Raw genomic sequence first — 19,238 nt, forward strand, 5'->3', positions numbered from 1 at the left:
ACTATTCTGTTTGGTTGGTTGTTTGTTCTTTAAAGCCAAGAAACGTGAATGATAATAGCGAGAGTAACAGTAATAATATTTTTATGTAGCACAATAGAACAAATATTATATCTCTTTCTTTGTTTCTTTATGCTCTCTTCTTGTTAACGGCCACAAGCTTGGGGTCTGATGTACCTGCAGCGATCTTCTCATCTTCATTGACTGCGACCAATTTTGAGTCCATCTTGCCTGGTGTAGCGTCATCGACAGCCTTGTCTACGTGTCTCAAGGCAGCATCAGGAGTCTTGTTTCGTGAAAGACAAATAGATGAAGACGAAGAATATTTAGATTGATGAATACACATAATTATTAGTATGTTTCTTATTACTAGCTCTTAATAATACCGTCCACACATACACATACATATATATATATATATAGTCCCTCTCTTTATCTATTTACAATTTACACACAGCCAAAGACTTACAATCTCTTCTAGACGGTTAACCTTTTCTTCCAATCTCATATTTTCAAGAGTCATGGTATAAACACGGTTGAGGATACTATTTATTAAATAAATGTATTAGAATTGAAATCAATTGGATTGTATTGAATATTAATTCTTATTTATTAAATCTAAATTAAATCAAACTTACATAAGCAATAGTAAACTGAAGCCTGTAAGATACCTGTAAAGAAAAGAAGAGAATGTTAAGTTATCGAGTGGCTCGGTTGGTTGGTTTGGAGGATAATATAATACCAAACATGTTGAAAGACCTATATTTGAATTTGTTGCTTACATATTTCTTTGTGCATAAAATTTCTTGGCTGCGATACTGGCTTCGGCACGAATGTCATGGACAGCAATAGGAGAACCTCCTTCTTCTTCATTTGTTACTGTATCACTGATTGTCTTTAACCGGTTAACAGAATCTATGACAAGTACGCATTGAATTAATAAATGGTAAGCATATGTGATATGTATGTTATTTATAGCAATACTGGTAACGGTAATAATAGCTTTATAGTCTTGTAACATAAGCATGATGTCAAGACTACTACAGCAATTCCTATTGGGCTTACCCAAGAAGAGAACAAAAATGAATCTAATGAAGTATGTCTGAGTTAGATATTCACGTATTTTTCAATTTTAATTTTTTTTTACTTACCCAAAGATAATTCTCATAATGTAGTGTGCATGGGCAACCTGTTATAAATATCGAATTGAAACAGCAAAAAAAAAGTCGTTTAGTTTCCCTTCTTCATCATTATAATTGCCAGGTATTCTTTTAATAAGAATATGTTGATTGTATGTATATTCTATTTCTTTACCGTCGGTGATGTGGCCAGCCAGTGAAATACACTCTTTTGCCACTGCAGAGGTAGTGGAAGCTATTGAATTAAAATATAATAAGAGTTTAATGATTAGTATGGCTAGACCATCATGCTATCCTTATTTTATGTGACATTATTATCGAAACTCACCATGAGAAGGAAGAAGATAAAGACCTAAAAAATCCAAAGAAAACATTAGTTGTATATCTAGCTTTGTATGATCGTCTTTCGAATCTTACCTCGATGGCGAGGATAGCAAATACAATAGCATAGTAGAGTGTCATGGTGTAAGAATATTAAATTGAATTGAATTGAATTAAAATTAAAGAATAATAATAATAAGAAGAAAAAATATGAAATCAAAAAAAAAATATTGTTGCATGAAATACATATATTTATATATATTTATATATTGGTGCTTATACGCATCATACGGGACAAAATTACCCAGAAATAGAAAGAAACAAAAAAAAAGCATATATAATTACATATGTAGTCGATAATAGGGAAATTATTTATATAGAAGGTATTTTTGGTCCCATCTTCTTCTTCTTCTTCAGCATCATCATCATCTAAAAAAAAAGCTAATAAATAAAATTAAACATATTGATCTTTCTTAGCCGTTTAATTGGTAGTATACCTATCTGTTTACCTTGCATTACTACTAGTATTTCAAACAATTCTGCTCACTGAATTTATATAGCTATATTTACAAGATAGTACTACTTTTTTTTTCTTTCTCTTTTTCTTTTGACATGATGTCAGTATGACAGTGACTTTTCGTTAGCATTATACGGTGAACGTGTTGCTTAGCCACTCTGTTACACACTAGTTGAGGATCAATTTAGGACCAACAAGGTGCTCAATGGGAAGTGTCTCTATATGTGTTTTTTATTAGGAACAAGTCTTACCTATGTTTTTTTTTCTTCAGAATAAGTATAGGATATAATCTTTAATCTTTACTTCATGTCATTTTCCATCGTCATTCTCAAAATCCTATTATTATTTTTTAATTGGGGGTATTCAGCCAGATTGATCAATCAAATTTTAAATTCAGAAAGCAATATTATTGGTCTACAACTGTAATAGCGACGATCAAAGTTTGTACATCTTTTTGATCGAAAAATGTACGGCTCTCTGATTAGCTGAATCCCTACTTTTTTATATGCAATACGATATTTGGTGTGGACAGACTAAAAGTTCAAAAAAAGAGCAAAAATTGAAGTTATATCATTGGGCGAGAGTTTTAATTAATCTTGCCCTTTTTTTGAACGGCTCTAATTAGCTAAGTTCTTCCATTGCCACTAGGATTGAGAAGAGAGGCATTTTTATAGAGACGTGCAATATAATGAGAGGTTTAGAAAAACTCGCAATAAAAGGCTCTCACTTAATGACAGAGACAGGATTATAAGCACAATCTTATCTAATATGTATTTTGAGCTAATCTTGAACTTTTCGGTCTGTCTACACCAAAGGATGAAATGTACGAAAGAAAAGAAATAAAAGCCCTGAGTATTTAAGAGTAAAGCCATATGCTTGTCCGATGGCGACCACATCTTTGACCATGTAAATTTTAGGAAAAAAGAGCTGTATATTTTCAAAGATGATACCAATCAGCACATCAAATTGGATGAGTTATGGCGAAAGTCACCACGATTTGAGGAAAGGGTGAGATGGGTATGAGCAAGTGAATACATCAATGCGAACTCTATGCCAAAGGTATCAAGATCCTATATAGCTTGTTCCTACTCCAAAACTCTTAGAAACACTTTTCGTTGAATATATGGTTAGTATTAGTTGATCCCTAGCTAGTTTAACAGAGGCTACAATACGTTCAAGATACTATAAATGGATATACATAATTGACTTGGGATATAATTGGTATCCATGGTAACAAAATAAGATAAAATAAAAAGTATATTTGGATGTATTGGTGTGCATGTATTTAAATCTTTATACAATGTTGTTTATATAATTGTTTTTAGCATAAATTGATTCCAATGTAATCAACTTTGTTGAATTTCGATTTTTCATAGGCCAAACGATTTTTTTTATATTGTTTTGTAATAAGGTAGTGGTGATGACGGTTTGACAGCCGCAACTCTACAAAATATGAAAGGAGTATAGGAAGAGAGACTAAAATAGGTAGACGAAAAAAAGCAAGATAAAGAGGTTTAATCAACTAATAATAAAAGAACCTTTATATACATTTTATTTACATATTTTCTGTTTTGTTTTGATAATCGATTCTCACCCGCATGTGCCTAGTCAATAGTCTGATAATTATGTTACTTTTTGATTCTTACAAAAAAGAAATATAGTTATATTTTAATAAGATTTTAACAAAACTATGGCATATTTTTTTTTCTCTTTCTAATTATCAAAATAAAAATCGTATATTTTCAAAGTTGTGTAAACAAAATTCAAATGTGAGTCTCTTCTCTAAGTTTTAAAAAGTGTATGCTTTTTTTTTTTCCATCATTGGCTGTTCATATTTGATCACGTTCCTTTTGTCTCCTCCGCTGCCTTTTCCACTGCTTCCTCTCTTCTCGACCGCCTCAAGAGCGAACTTGCTCTCGACTTTCCCCCCCTTTAGCTTCCTTCCATACCTCCACAATATATATAACCACAAACATATAAATAGAAAAACATTGTAAAAATATAAAAGCCAAAAACAAGTCGTGATTTTCCTTTTTGCCTTGCAGCATAGAGGCTCACTAATAAACTAGAGCCTTCGGTTCCCTACAAAAAAAAAGTATATGCTTTTTTTTTCTGACATTAATAGCGTATATATAAAATAGTATTAATATATATACAATACAGTATATATGACATGAGAATTCCCATTTTATAATTTGTTTACATTTATACATAAATCGTAAATCTCATTTTTTTATAATACTAATTTGTAATAATAATATATCAAGTCTTCGGCTTTTTCGTTTACTTTCTCCTTTCCTTTCCTTCCCCCCTTTTTATATATATATATATTTTCTTCTTCTTTTCAATTTTTTTTAAAGAAAAAAATAAATAAAATAAGATAAGACAAAAATACGAACGGTTCCATTTTCTTCTTCTTCTTCTTGTTAGGGCGTAGCAATGAATCGGTCCACCCTTCTTACTGATTGTGAAGGTTCGCAATCACCATGTAATGATCAGCATGGAGGTTCAGTCAGAAACATCTTTAGAATCGCACCTCAAGTCAGTGCAGCATTCATCACCAAATTGTACAGGTAAAATAAATTATATATCAAAATTAAAATCAAATATAAAAAATAAATTTAAATGAAAGTTATATATAAGAAAGAATTAGATTTTATTATGATAATATAAAATAGTAGCATTTTTAAATACCATTTACCTTTATCAGTTTTATTATTACTACAAAAAATCACATATACACATATATACACATTTAGCTACATAATGAAAAAAGAAATGAACCAATCATGAGTTTTTTTAAGAGAAAAAAGAAAAAATATCTGACGTTTATATTGATATTTATGTATTTTATATGTAAATATGCATGTATATACGCATATTCACCTACATAAATAAATATCTATGCCTAGATATATATATAATTGTGTGTATATATGTGTATGTGTATGTTTATGTGTGTAATATTATATGTATATATGTATATATAAAATCTACTTAGCTACTTGGCTAGTTAGCTATCTATCTATCTATCTATCTATCTGTATAGTCTTTTATATATGTATGTAAATATATATAAATATATTTATATATATAGAATCCTAGGAATTGAAGAAAGTCAAAACTTTATATCCTGGTCACCCTCTGGTACACAGTTTTGTGTGCATGACATGCATCAATTCTCCAAAGACATCTTGCCTCAGTACTTTAAACACAACAACTGGCCAAGCTTTGTACGTCAACTAAATAGTACGTCTTGGTTTCTCTATTTTTTTTAATAATATAAATAGTAATATATTTGTCAATGACACAATCAGCTACCTTACTTATCATGTGGAATTATCCTTTTTAATTTTCTTTATTTTTCAATTGAACATTCCAAACATCTCATCCCATCTCTAATCTATCTATATAAATAATCTAATCTAATTAATTCATTAATCTGATCATTAGTGTATGGATTCCACAAGGTCGGCGAAGTTTCTGGCTCTCATTCAAGAGCATTGATTCGACATGATTCAAACGTAGTTTACAAGTTTCGCCATCCCGATTTCCAAAGGAATCGCCAAGATCTATTGCATCGAATCAGACGTAAAAAAGCACGATTATCTCATCAGACAGCTTTTCATTACACCAATGGATTTGATATGGTCAAACACCAAGAAAGACAAGGCGACAATAACAGTGTGGACAACAACAGCAACAACAGCAATAACAGCAATGACTCTCACAGCATTAGATATCAACAGCATCAAGATATTAATAATGACAGTTATAATAATAGTCCAGAGTCATCGACTGAATGTCTTGGTCGTAAACATGAAAATTCAACTGGATTTACAAGCGTGGAAGAAGGAATATCGGTCAGTATGGATCAGATCTACCACATCGACGAGACTTTGGAAAGATTGAAGAAGAAATCAGACACGGCTCAGCAAGAGATCGATGATCTACGACAATCAATCATGCTACAACAGAATGTAATTAAAATTTTCTGTATTATTCTTTTTTCTTTGCTTGTAATTTTCTGCTCTACTTTACACACACACACATGTATATAAAATAATAATATACCTTGTGTAGCATATATTGCATGTGTATTTGTGTGTACAAACGTGTATAATTTATTCGGATTTGTACTAATTAGTATTTTTGTTTGTTACAAATATTTGTGCATAGTTGTTAGAGAGGTTTGCGACTATTATGAACACAAATGCTGATTTCTCTGCCAAAGGTAAGCTATAATCGTAGTAATAATTACGATCTATAATAACAATAAGTGCACATTAATCACGTTATATCATATTGTATTGTATTGCATTGATCGGATTATGATTACGATTATGATTCTTGTTGCTGGTGTTGATATTGGTATTGTAAATTTTTATAGAAAGCATGATATATGCCATGGAGCAGTTAAAGACACATGGTAAGAACATCACAGCTACAACTACAACTACAACTACAACTACAGTAATATATTATATGCATTATCTGATTAATAGCAATTTCTATATATATTTGTGTGTGTGTATGTGTGTGTATGTGTATTTAGCTCATGATATATCCATTCGCGAAAATGATGACCACGAAAGACAGTTGGGTTATTCGAATGAACAAGGCGATTTCAATAGCCCATCTTTGGCGACAAATGGTTGGATATTGGCCAATAAACAACGCAGAATGAATGCTATCCAGAGCATCTGCAACTTGCCGATAAACACCCTTCCCTAGGGAAGTGTTTTCTTAGCTAGCGTATAATCGAGTACAACTTTCTTCTTTGGTTTACTCAAACACAGACAACAGACAACAGACACACAGACACACACAGACAAAAAAAAATTACAAAAAACAAATCCCCTTCACCCTTCACTTCCTTTTCTTCTTTCCTTTTGTGATCAATTAAATTTGAATCACAAGCAATAGTCAATTGTATGTTCTTTATTTTATTTTATCTTATTTTCTATTTCAACAACAGTGGTATGTTAAAGAACAAGGTGTCCTTATATAAACATATATGTTTTCTTTATTTCTTTATTTCTTATTTCAATAAAAATAAATAAATATATGACTTTACTTTCAAACAAACAAAAGGCAGTATAAGTAAAACGACCACCAAAACCCTTTCCCTCCTCCTCCCCCTGCCATCTTCAAAGGTTTATCATACAATAGATCCAGCCCTTATTTTTGTTCCCTTATTTGCACTTTAAGAACAATAGTGATAGTGATAATAAGAGAATGAAGAAGAAGAATAAAGAAAGAAATAAATTAAGCAGTAGAATGAGGAGCAGGATAATTATATTTATACCCACATATATAGAAATAAATAAACTAGATACTAGGGAGAAAAAGTGTTATCTTACCAATTTTGGACCACAAAAATGGATAATATACATAAAGTGAAATGTAATGAAATAATAAGAATAAGAATAAGTATAGTAATATATATATATATATATATATATATATATATATATATATATATATATAAAGGTTAAAGAATGTCACGCCTAAAGAGTTGATATTTATACCTATTATATATTGACCTTGGCATTGGCCTTGGCCTTGACCTTCTTCTTCTTCTTACTTCTTACTTCTTACTTCTTTTCACTTCTTCTTCGTCTATCCCTTCTATAAATATATAAAATAATGTTCTCGATCTTTAGCAATTGTACAGATCCTGTACCAGAGGATTCATCTGCTGCATCACGTAGAGGTAATGACAAAACAAAAAGCAATTCAGACATTTGACACAATGTAATAATCATGATCTCATTACAATTGACAATCAATTACCAAAAATAAATAATATAAATATATATAAATTCACCTTCTCGCACACAGTATTCATTAATGTGTACGACATGGTAAATATTTTATTTTATTTTAAAGAAAAATGAGTATTAAAATGGGTTTACACTATGTACACTATGTACACTATGTACACTATGTACACTATGTACAAAGTGCGTAGTCTGTTTAATGAAATTAAGAAAATACGAAAGAAATCACAACCAACATACATTTACATATCATTATTGAATTTAATCATAAAAATTAAATATCATTTCTTTCACTTAGGTTCAACCAAGTCTTATTACTTCCGTTGGTTATTTTGCTTTGGGAGTCGGTAAGTATTAATTAATGATGTCAAATTAATTCAATAAATGAATGAATGAGTGCTAATTGATTGATTTATTGGTCTATTGTATAATATTTGATATATATATATATATATATATATATTGTTTTTACATTAGGTATATATCATTCTGGTCTCGAGTTGGACGATCGAGAATATTGTTTTGGTGGACATGAAAGAATTGACGAAACAGGCGTATTTGTGATGGAACCTAGAGTAGGTCCGCCAAATGTACTCTACAAGTAAGCTAGAAAATAATAATACCTATTGAACAAACATATTTCATTATTATCAAGATCAAGATTAGCATTATTGTTAAATTTTATTTTGTTTTTTGTTTTCATTAGACGATCTATTGATATGGGATGTACAGCTTATACAGAAGAAGAAATTCAAGACATCCTCATTACACTCTCCAAGGACTTTGTGGGGCCCTCATACAGTCTCTTAAAAAGGTTTACATCATTTGCCAATACTTGCATGTTCGTTTTCTAACATTAACAATATGCATACCGATATTTACATTTGCATTTGCATATGTATATCTTGGATGATTTGAATTTATTAAATACATAGAAACTGTAATCATTTCTCGAGTAAACTTTGTTTGCTCCTTACTGGAAGACCTGCCCCATCCTGGATCAACCGGGCAGCACATCTCGGGACATTTTTCCCTTGCATTATTACAGACGACTTGGTACAGCCACCTGACTTTGATGATAGTAGTGAAGAAGAAAATGATGTCCACCACGATCACAGCAACGTTCGCAACAACCAGGATCACTATGCCGATGACTACAGCTATGACAACGACGACAACGACAACGATACAAATAACAACAAAAATAGTAGACATATTGACAATGAAAATGAAGACTATAATGATGTGTGTCCCACAACGTCTCTATTACACAACGACAAATTGAATTGGACAACAGGAAAGAGTGTCAGGAATATACATGCAAGCGGAATCTGGTCTTCAAAGAAAAGCTTATCACCCAGTCCAATAATACCATATCAAGATCAAGATCAGAATCAAAGCCAAAATCAGGATCATAATCAGAATAAGGATCAGGATCAGGATCAAGGCCAAGGTAAAGATCAAGACCAGGGTCAAGATCATGGCAACAATAATGACAAGCGACAGATTATGAAACGATCGAAATACTCTTTGTTTAGATATAAGAGCAATTCAAAGGATAATTGATATACAGATAAAAAGTGATAATAATTACAGCGGTAATAGTAGTAATAGTAGTAAATAAGATCAATAGCAATAGAATTAACAACAGCAACAGCAAGAGTAATAGGGATAGTAATATATTTCTAGCCACAATTTTTTATTTTGATATAATTTTATTGGTTGGTCGATTTAAATAGCTGTTGTGGCCCGATATAAAGTGGATGGGATGTGTATGCTTGATCCAAATCACTGCGCTTTAGACAAGTAAGACATACTTTAATACTTGATTCTCCTACGACTTGCTCGAGTCTCTTTGGTAGTGGGCGGACAGTCATGAGATGCTGAGATGGAACAGATGCCACACCTTTTGGAGGTCTTCCTCGGCGAGGGGTGGAGGGTGGATGAGGGTGGAGACCATGGACACGATAGTACATGTGCTTGGGGTGCTGACAATATCCTAGACGCGCATTTGAAGATCTCTTGGTCGCAGTAACAGTAACAGAAGTAGAAGCAATAGCAGTAGCAGTAGAAGTGGCAGAAGCGTTGTTGTTGTTGTTGTTGTTGTTGTTGATATTCATATTAGTGGTAGTAATTGGCTCCAGACTGAGACGAGATGGCCAAGTAGAAGACCACAGAATTGGGTCGGGCATAGTTTGGGACAAGAGTTCAAAGAATATACCATCATCCATAGGAATTAAATTTGAATTACTAGGATCAAAGGAGTCGGAGAAAATGAAGGTTTCAAAGCTTTCCTTTGGAATGTCTGTCATTATATACGATTAATATTACTATTCTTTAATTAATTTAGTATTTTATATATTATACAAGGTAAAGAAGTGTACTCTTTTAACTTTTTCTATTTCGTTCTTTCTTTTTCAAGACAAAATAAAATAAAATAGCAGCCATAATATTAATATAATTTAATTATTTATTTATATGTGATGATGATGTAGATATTGATGATGTAGATGATGGAGTATTATTAATAAACAACAAACGACCACGTTTTGGCTTTATACTTATAAGTATAATGTATATGTACATGTATATGCGTATGTATAAGATATAAAGTTATCATGGCGTCACGCTTGTGCATCGGGCATGAAAAGGAGGCATTAAGAAAACAACGATTTTAAAGGTATACAAAACTCGCTCCGTACAAGATGCTTTCTCTTTCTCTCTATCTCTTTATGTATGTGCTCTGTGATATCTATGAGCCTGTCTATTCTGTCATTTTTTTTTTGCAAAACTTCAACGTATAAAATTGAAAGTCCAAATCCAGCACAGTACAGGGTTTATACCTATATACTTTATTTTGATTAATAATAATTGTGTTAAGGTTACCAAACTACATTTTTTTTTATGATTTAGTAAATTTGTTTCCATCGCAACAAGTTACGATCTGATTGTGTGCTTTATAGATAGAAATAGGATCAATTATATATATATATATATATATGTGTGTGTGTGTGTATAATATTAAGCGTACGTTTATTCTTGTTTTCATTCCAGTTGCAATTTTCACCCTTCTTATTCTTATTCTTTGGTTCAAATGGGCTTAGATCCTATAGGGTTATCAATCTACGAACAGAGAAGAGTTGCTGACCAGTGCCATCTTTTAGCTGGCTTAACTATATAACCATCAGACAGTCCAAGTTTTGATCCTTCGATTAATTTGGTTAGCTATTCCCATCAAGGATAAATCTAAATATCAATTGCTTTTGCTTCTTTAACATAATGGTATGGTTATTATGTGTATATAGGCAAGTGAGGCTTTTATTTATTTATAGTGTAGAGTTCTTGTTCTTGTGGATATTTATGAATTAAGAGAAAATAGCAGAAATCTACATTTATTATCATTAATAGCTTGACCTTGACAAAAGAATAACTTTTGCTGCTTAATGAATTTGGAACGCTCGTTATTACTATTTATTATTGAAGATGCGACAGTAGTAATATAAAATATATATAAAAATAAAAACCATGATTTCAATTTCAGTTTCGACTTTTGATTTTGTTTCAATAATGCACAGCCTATCAGTATGTCAGTATGTCAGTCCGCCAGTCTGTCAACCTGGTTGTCTATATGTAAATATATATATTTAACTACCATTATCACCCTTATTATTACTAGTTTTTACGCGGTATATTACTCCTCCTAAAATAAGCATTAAAGTTAAAAGGGAAACCAGAAAATCCTTACTCTGTTTATTTAATTCGTGTCTCTATATATACATTATTTAAAACAATTTGGTTTGTATTCTGTCTAGATACGATTAGTACTGTTGTTGCTACTGTCTATAGATACCGTATTGATGACATATAAAATACGTACGATGTAAGTGAAAGCAAAAACAAAAGCAAAAGTGAGTCGAATGAGTAAATTGGATTGAGTGACAAACAGAAAGTTTTGTACAATCAAGCTCAGTTTCATCTCACACGCTTTCTTTATTTCGTCTTAATTTCCCTCTCTCTCTCTCTCTTACTCTCTTTCTTTCTCCTTTCTTTCCTTTTTATTTTAATTTTAATTTTTAATTTTTTTTTTAAATTTATATTATAAAAAAAATCTTATTCTTCTTCTTCTTGTAAGAAAAATAAATAATATTATTAAATATTTAAAAATATTAATATAATATATATTTTTATATATAAAACACCAAAAAATAAATAAGAAATAAATATATAATTATATATCGTTTATATATATATATTTATATTATATATATATATTAAAGAGAGAGAGAGAGAGAGAGAGAGAGAGAGAAAGAAAGAAACATGCCATCGGGAAAGGTAATGAATGAATAAATTGATGACTGACTAACTGAATGAATGAATATAAAAACAAAAAGACATACATGTGACGAAATGACTAGAAAAATAACAGAATTAACAAATGAACAACATAAATCGATGAATAGATCCAGGCGCCTACTCTCTGTTTTGGAGACATTAGCCGGGAAGAGATCAACACCCTGCTGGGTGAAGCAGGCGTGTCTCTGACTGCGCCTCAAAAGGTAAAAAAAAAAAAAACAAAAAACAAAAAACAAAACAAAACAAAAGACCAAAAAAAAGAAGAAGAAGAATCCAAGGATTATTATTATATACATATATACAAAACATAAAGCAGTGACAAAAAGAAGAAGAAAGAATGACAAACAGACAAACGGAATAACTTGGTACATTATCATTAGACTCCATTTGCCACTGGTGTACGTAGAAAGGCTCCATTGCGTAAACAAAAACAAGACGTCGAAACTGTGAATGTTGCACCTAGACAAATTGCACCAGTAGCAGTAAAGAAAGAAGATCACGTCTTACCAGTAAAACCAACTCAATCACCCCAAACACCAGCACCAACAACACACACAAACGCAAACGCATACTCGAACGCAAACGCACATAATACACGAACCACGCACACACAAAATACACCACCAGCATCAGCATCAGCATCGGCATCAGCATCAACATCAGCACCTGCTTCTGCACCAACAACACCTACACCTACAAATACACATACACATACACATACACATACACCTGCACCTGCAACTGTACCTACATCGGCATCTGCACCTAAAACACCTACACCCACGCCATCACCAGTACAAACACCAACACAATCCTCAACACCTACACCTACACCAACACCAACACCAACACCAACATCAGTATCAACACAGGCATCTGTACCAACTCCAACTCCCACACCAGCACCAGTTAAACCAAAAGCACCGTCAAGCTGGGCATCTCTTGTTAAATCAAACGTACCTCCAAAACCAGTTTCCCCGGCTCCCGAAAACGTACCAATCCAAAAGATTGTCAAACCAGTTGCTGTGGGCCCAACAGTACCCAAATTCACTGGAATTGCAGACATCATCAATACATATACACCAACTTACGAAGGACCACTCTTACAGCCACGTGGATTGATCAATAATGTTAATACATGTTTTATGAATGTGGTAAGTAAATATCTAACAATAACAATAACAAAAATAAATATATTTGTACTGTGGTAATGCTGGTGGCGGTGGCGGTGGCGGTGGTAATATTTAAATGGAAAGAGGAAGAAAAAGAAAAGAGAAAAGGGCTAAAGGACAGGCAGAGATATATGAAAGGAAATACTCGAAATCTGTGTTCGTTTTTCATTTTTTCACTAAACACTACAAAGTAAATTCTTATTTAGATTCTTCAACCTCTGTCACATTGCCCGCCTTTCTACAACCTTATCAAGAGCATCAGTCAACATGTCGTTCATACGTTCAAGAGTAAAACTCCTTTATTGGATTCATTGTAAGTATATTACTTGACTAATTAATTTTATCCAAAGTGTTGTAATTTGTTGGCTGGGTTGATAAGGTATTAGAGCTGGTTAAAGAAAGAAGGAAAGAGAAATAGGAATTATTATGTGTGTATGTGTGTTGATGCTGTTGTTATATTGATATTGGTATTTAGGATTGAATTCATTAATGAATTTATGCCAGAACGTACCGACCGTATTGAAGATCAGTTTGGAAAACCATTTGTTCCTGAATATGTGTACGATGCTCTCCGAGGACAAAAGAGATTTGATTCATTAAGGGTATTTTTTTTTTGTTATTTTGTTATTTAATTGGAGTGAATGAATGAAACGTTGGAAGTTTAGTAGTAGATCATTAAATACTGAAATTAATATATATATATATATATGTGTGTGTGTGTGTGTATCTTTTACTGTTTTTCAGGGTCGTCAAGAAGATGCAGAAGAATTTTTGTGTTTCCTATTGGACGGTTTGCATGAAGAAATGGTGGCTGGTAAGGCAAGGTGAAAAGGGGATGGTTGATGAAGAGAGGGATAATATACATATTTGTGTCTGTGTTTATTCGTGAATTTGTGATAAACATATATTTATATACATGTTTGTGTATATATTATAGTATTGAAGGATCAGAACGATAAAAGATCTCAGGAAGCAGCAGCTAATGGTACTCAGGATGTCTGGCTGGAGGTCGGACCCAAAAACAAGACAAGCAGTTTGAGAAGTGTATGTACAAAATAGTAATAATATTCGAGTAATTGATCAAGATTTATTGATATCCAATTATTATTTTTAATAGCCTGGATTCCAAGAGTCACCTATTAGTAAGATTTTTGGTGGCAAGATTCGATCTGTATTGAGATGCCCTGGTGCCAAGGATTCGGTCAACTTGGAACCTTACCAGTCATTACCCCTGGATATCCAGCCTTCTAATGTGAATACAATCCAAGATGCAATTCGCAACATGACCTTGCCAGAGACAATGCACGACTACATGTCTCCAAAGGGTGTCTGTGTCGATGCAACCAAGCAAATCTACCTGGAGAATATTCCTCCTGTGCTGATTCTGCACATGAAACGATTTGTATTTGACAACGTTGGAGGTGTCCAGAAATTACAGAAACAGGTTACCTATGGTACCACATTGACTATTGAGCCTGGTAAGTTTATGAATCAAATCAAATCAAATCGAATCGAATGAATAATATTTTAATTGGTTGTTAATTAATTTAATTATCATTATTTTTTGTACTTTTTTTTTAAAAAAAAACAATACTAATACTAATAATAATATGCAGAATGGATGGCACAAGGCTCAAAATCTTCTGGTCCTGTCAGTTATCAGCTATTTGGAGGTAAAATCTTAATCTTGTGCACTGTGATGTTTTTAATATAAAACATAAGCTGATCTGTGTATTGTTGGTTTCTAATTCAATATTAACATTTGTATATACATTTATTTCTCGAAATTAGTGGTATATCATCATGGTGTATCTGCTGGTGGCGGTCACTACACATGCGACATTAAACGACGTAATGGAGAATGGCTTCACATTGATGACACAACCATCACACCTATCTCTGAGCAGCAAGTCTTGGTGACAGAGAATACCCGCACAGAATCCATACATACTGATCAAACTGCTTACATTTTGTTTTACATGAGAGTATGAAAATGAAGAAAGAAAGAAATGGGAAAAAAAAGGATTTTTTTATGAAAAAAAAAGTATCAATATATACATATATAAATAAATGAATAAATGAATAAAGAATTAAAACATAAAATAACTTTCATATATTATACATTTGTATATTTCACCCAAGAAAAGTAACACGTTATTTAATAAAAGGACTTTGTAGAAAGCCTTGGTTTTGATCTTGGTTTTCATAATACAAGGCTTAGGTTAGTTAGTAGAGGAAGAAGAAGAGAGGTATATGAAATGGAATGGAATATGGTTGACCCAAAAGAATTAAAAAAAAATCATACGATTTAAATTTGATGAAAAAGAAAAAGGTGTAACCCTCTGAATAATATAAAATCCATTCATTTGTCTATCTATATCTATTGTGTCTACTATATTTGTACACCTCTGTACGTCTGTACGTCTTGACTGCTTGACTGCTTAACGGCTTGTCTGCCTGCCTATTTTAGCCCTCTGTCTGTCTACCTTGTCCATTTTTTTATATATATTTATTTTATTTTTATTAAAAAATAAACAAAAATAAACAAAAAAAAAACCTTTAAATCCAAAGAGGGTTCGTTAGTTGGAGGGTGGTTTTTTTTTTAAAAAAAAAATCAATTATACGAATCTTTCATTGCAAAAATAATAATGATAATTACAATGATCTACTTGGTTTTTTTTTTTTGGCTTCTCTCTCCTTTTTTTTGGGGGTTTTTTTTTAGGTCGATTGGTGTCATATATATTTTATGTATTTCTTTAATCCATGACATAGCCCTTGCCCTTGAATCCTTCGGAAGAAATACCAGAGATAGGGTTGGAGTTCTGGCTCTTGAGATACTCGTTGGTAGCCTCCTGCCATTCCTTGGTCATAGTCTTGGGAGTTTCTTGACCTGGGTAACCCAAAAAAAATTGACACGTATATATACATATAGAAGTAGAGTAGTGGGGTTTTGTTTAGTTCACACCACAAATAAGTAAAAGTAATAGAAGAAGAATTGTAATAATGCCCAATATACTTACCCTTCTGGGATACAGCGTAACTGAAAGCAGCAGATACAACAAGAGCACCTACGACACCGCTGAAAACCTTGATACCGTGTCCAGGCTCAGTAATGGGTGCGCGGGGACCGTGAGCACCAAAGGCAATGTAATCTATTAGATATACAATAGATTCAATATATATATATATATATTTATATTTATAAAAGTTCAATATATGTATATAAATCAATAATATTAATAATTATACTATAACTAATGATAAGCATAAGAAGAAAAAAATCTTACAAGCAGCCTTCTTGTCGTCAGTAGAAAGGATCTTCCAGTCCTGCTTCTGGGCTGTCTCGAGCTGCTTGGCCACAGTGTTCTGCTCGGCAGCGGAGAAAGTCTTCCAGCGGGTCTCGAGGTTCTCGACAGCAAGATTGGAGTTGTTGCGACGAGCTTGGATAGCCTTCTTGACGACCGACTTGGCCTGGTTACGAGTCAGATTACAGAGCATGTCTTGAAAATAAAATAAAAGTACAGTGGTAGTGCAATAAAAAAAAAAGGAAGAAGAAGAGAAAGAGGTGAAAGTGAGTCAGGTGAGAAAGAACGAGATATTTCAAGCTTTGCACAACGGTGAAGAAAATTGGTGGTTTTATTCAATTCCCGGGGGGTAAGTAAGTTTGTATCACAGTTTTGACGAAACTAAAGAATTAGATGCTTTTTTGGCTATGAGAATAATATGTTGATACCGGTCCTTATTCCCCACTTTTTAGGTTCCTATCAAAGATCTTCATATTTATAAGAGGTACAAATCACCTAACAGAAAAGCAGATTTAATATAAATAAAAGATACCAAAAGAAAAGAAAAATTAAAATTACTCTCTTGATCTTTGTACACATTTGACTCGACAGCTAATCGAAAACAGTAGTGAGTTGTCTTTATTTATTGAAGTTCTTTCTAATATTTTGGCACTCTTGCTACAAGAAAATCTGTAAACTATGGCTTTCTTTATCAAATCGCGGTTGCTAGACAACAAATAGCAAAAGTACTTTGCAAAGTCGTATTTTTTTGAAGTTATTACATGATAAAAGTGTAGAAATCGTTTGCGCCTGTAGTTAGATCCGCAAAGTCAATTGTAACTAAACGAATGACTTTATCATTATTATTATTACTTACAAGCATAGTACATATATATATATGATTTGCCTATTCCCTTGGATATCTTCAATGTCTTACAAGGCGCTTGGAGTTTGGTTGAGATCTCTTGCAATTATATGACTTGATTCGCTTGAGAGGGAGACAAAACACGTGTCTATAAAAGACCTCTTTCTTTAACTGCATCACCATGATCTGTATATTTTGGATCCTATTGTTGACCTTTTCTGTCGATTTTTTTTTCATATCCAACAATAGTATACCCGTCCTTTTGTTTTAAATGTTTGTACACATTTTTGATATTTAGGTAATTTAGTGACGATATTTTCAACAAGCTCGTCTACAGTGAGTAAACACTTGTAAGGGCTACTAATTTAATGATTGTCATATTATTACCAAGATATCTGTCTTTCATTACATATAGCTCTTTGAATCTAGGATTCTATCCAGTCGTATTTTTACAGGAGACTGGCTCTTTGATAAAATCCACTTTTTTATCTTTGTACCATTGACTTAAGCCAAGTGGAGTCTTCTCATCAAATTTACTTGTATTGCATTAAAATTGCGTATATTTCTTTAGCGGTGATTTTCTTTCTGAAATAGCTCGCATTGTCTTGCAATTCGCCAGTGAAGAAAGCAACGTTAAGGAATTGAAGGATTTGTGAATCACATGGTATAATTCAAATGTCAAGACAACATTATTGGGAAAAAAAAGTTGAGCTTAGATTATTTGCATGGGTCTTTCGCATTTATATGTCTTTGGTCGGGTAAGATAGTGTGAGGAGATAGTTAATATTTAATGATCTCCTTATATGTCTCTACCCATCCTCTTAGTCGATTTACGCTCTTCTCTTTGCGAAGACATGGCTACGGGATGTGCTCTCTTGGGCTGTTACCATCCCACTTTAGAAAATACAAAGCTCTCAAAAACATCATATAGCAAATAAAATCCGAAGCAAATTCCGTGACGTTCTCTTTTGCCTTTCAGCAATACAGGGCGCAGCAACCATCTTGACCACAATGCCCCGTACAAACAAAAATGGATAGTAATCGTAGTCTGCATAGAAAAACACCAGTTTTGAGTATTACCCAGAATATTCATTCTCCGATAACAAATTGGACAGCTAAAGACTTGTTTCGATCTTGAGTCTGTATTTTGTACCCAAACACACACACACATACACAGAGTAAATGTTAAACTTGTTTTTATTTCTTTAATGTTACATACCTTATTGCAAAAGAGCTGTAGTATAAATATCTTGCTTTTCTTTGCTTGCTTACAATAAATAAAAGCAAAAATATATCAGTCAACTCAATGGGTGCGTAATTGATCATAAATTTCAATACAAAAAAAGCATTTAGAAATATATATATTGGACTAATAGATTAAACATAATTTAAAAGATATACTAAAATACTAGAGGTATTCTTCTAAGTAAAAGCTGCAGGGTACTATTAATTGGACTCGTGGATTGTGTACTGTACCAACAAGAATACTCTTGATCCTCAAATAAATAAAGATCCATTTTTGCAAAGCTTGTTTTTTTTATTACTATTTCGTCCTTGTAATTCCGAAACATAAGTAGAGACTAACTGAATGAGAATACGGCATGCGTGAAATACAATATCCAAGAAAAAATATTATAGGATATTTAATCATCTTAATAACTTCCGTACTTGGGAGTATTTAAAGAGGGAATTCTTCGATATCCTGTTTTGTTGGGGGAAGGCTGTAAGATGTATGTGGTCTTGGCAGTGATGCTACTCGAGAAAAATAATGATATTAAAAGCCTTTTTTTAATAGTCTTCTTGGCGG

The 19,238-nt window shown here is 32.5% G+C and overlaps 6 protein-coding genes across 6 annotated transcripts; 3 read left to right on the forward strand and 3 right to left on the reverse strand.

The window, feature by feature from the left end:
• Positions 1 to 127: 127 nt before the first annotated feature.
• PHYBLDRAFT_145058 (hypothetical protein) lies at positions 128 to 1,598 on the reverse strand (the record flags this gene model as incomplete). The annotated part of the gene is made up of 9 exons (XM_018431359.1): positions 128 to 283; positions 467 to 542; positions 636 to 668; positions 780 to 912; positions 1,063 to 1,085; positions 1,149 to 1,186; positions 1,312 to 1,371; positions 1,465 to 1,488; positions 1,554 to 1,598. 9 exons carry the CDS (start codon positions 1,596 to 1,598, stop codon positions 128 to 130), a joined length of 588 nt encoding a protein of 195 aa, XP_018291624.1.
• Positions 1,599 to 5,069: 3,471 nt separating this feature from the next.
• PHYBLDRAFT_103987 (heat shock factor-type transcription factor) lies at positions 5,070 to 5,570 on the forward strand (the record flags this gene model as incomplete). The annotated part of the gene is made up of 2 exons (XM_018427803.1): positions 5,070 to 5,223; positions 5,428 to 5,570. Coding segments are annotated over 2 exons (297 nt in total), but the record flags the coding sequence as incomplete, so codon positions are not given.
• Positions 5,571 to 8,218: 2,648 nt separating this feature from the next.
• On the forward strand, positions 8,219 to 8,969 carry PHYBLDRAFT_13629 (hypothetical protein; the record flags this gene model as incomplete). The annotated part of the gene is made up of 3 exons (XM_018429775.1): positions 8,219 to 8,358; positions 8,464 to 8,571; positions 8,693 to 8,969. Coding segments are annotated over 3 exons (525 nt in total), but the record flags the coding sequence as incomplete, so codon positions are not given.
• Positions 8,970 to 9,472: 503 nt separating this feature from the next.
• On the reverse strand, positions 9,473 to 10,069 carry PHYBLDRAFT_145061 (hypothetical protein; the record flags this gene model as incomplete). The annotated part of the gene is made up of 1 exon (XM_018431360.1): positions 9,473 to 10,069. The coding sequence occupies one exon, from the start codon at positions 10,067 to 10,069 to the stop codon at positions 9,473 to 9,475; it is 597 nt and encodes a 198-aa protein (XP_018291627.1).
• Positions 10,070 to 13,927: 3,858 nt separating this feature from the next.
• On the forward strand, positions 13,928 to 15,383 carry PHYBLDRAFT_133421 (hypothetical protein; the record flags this gene model as incomplete). Its single annotated transcript, XM_018429570.1, has 5 exons — positions 13,928 to 14,096; positions 14,220 to 14,326; positions 14,400 to 14,760; positions 14,899 to 14,955; positions 15,074 to 15,383. 5 exons carry the CDS (start codon positions 13,928 to 13,930, stop codon positions 15,271 to 15,273), a joined length of 894 nt encoding a protein of 297 aa, XP_018291628.1. The 3' UTR covers positions 15,274 to 15,383.
• A 393-nt stretch (positions 15,384 to 15,776) lies between these two features.
• Positions 15,777 to 16,839, reverse strand: COX4 (cytochrome c oxidase subunit 4 COX4). Its single transcript, XM_018440028.1, has 3 exons — positions 16,570 to 16,839; positions 16,303 to 16,434; positions 15,777 to 16,172 (listed from the first exon to the last, which is right to left on the reverse strand). The coding sequence occupies exons 1-3, from the start codon at positions 16,778 to 16,780 to the stop codon at positions 16,039 to 16,041; spliced, it is 477 nt and encodes a 158-aa protein (XP_018291629.1). The 5' UTR covers positions 16,781 to 16,839; the 3' UTR covers positions 15,777 to 16,038.
• Positions 16,840 to 19,238: the final 2,399 nt, after the last annotated feature.

Source organism: Phycomyces blakesleeanus (assembly GCF_001638985.1).
Source record: "Phycomyces blakesleeanus NRRL 1555(-) unplaced genomic scaffold PHYBLscaffold_10, whole genome shotgun sequence".
Classification (NCBI taxonomy): domain Eukaryota; kingdom Fungi; phylum Mucoromycota; class Mucoromycetes; order Mucorales; family Phycomycetaceae; genus Phycomyces; species Phycomyces blakesleeanus.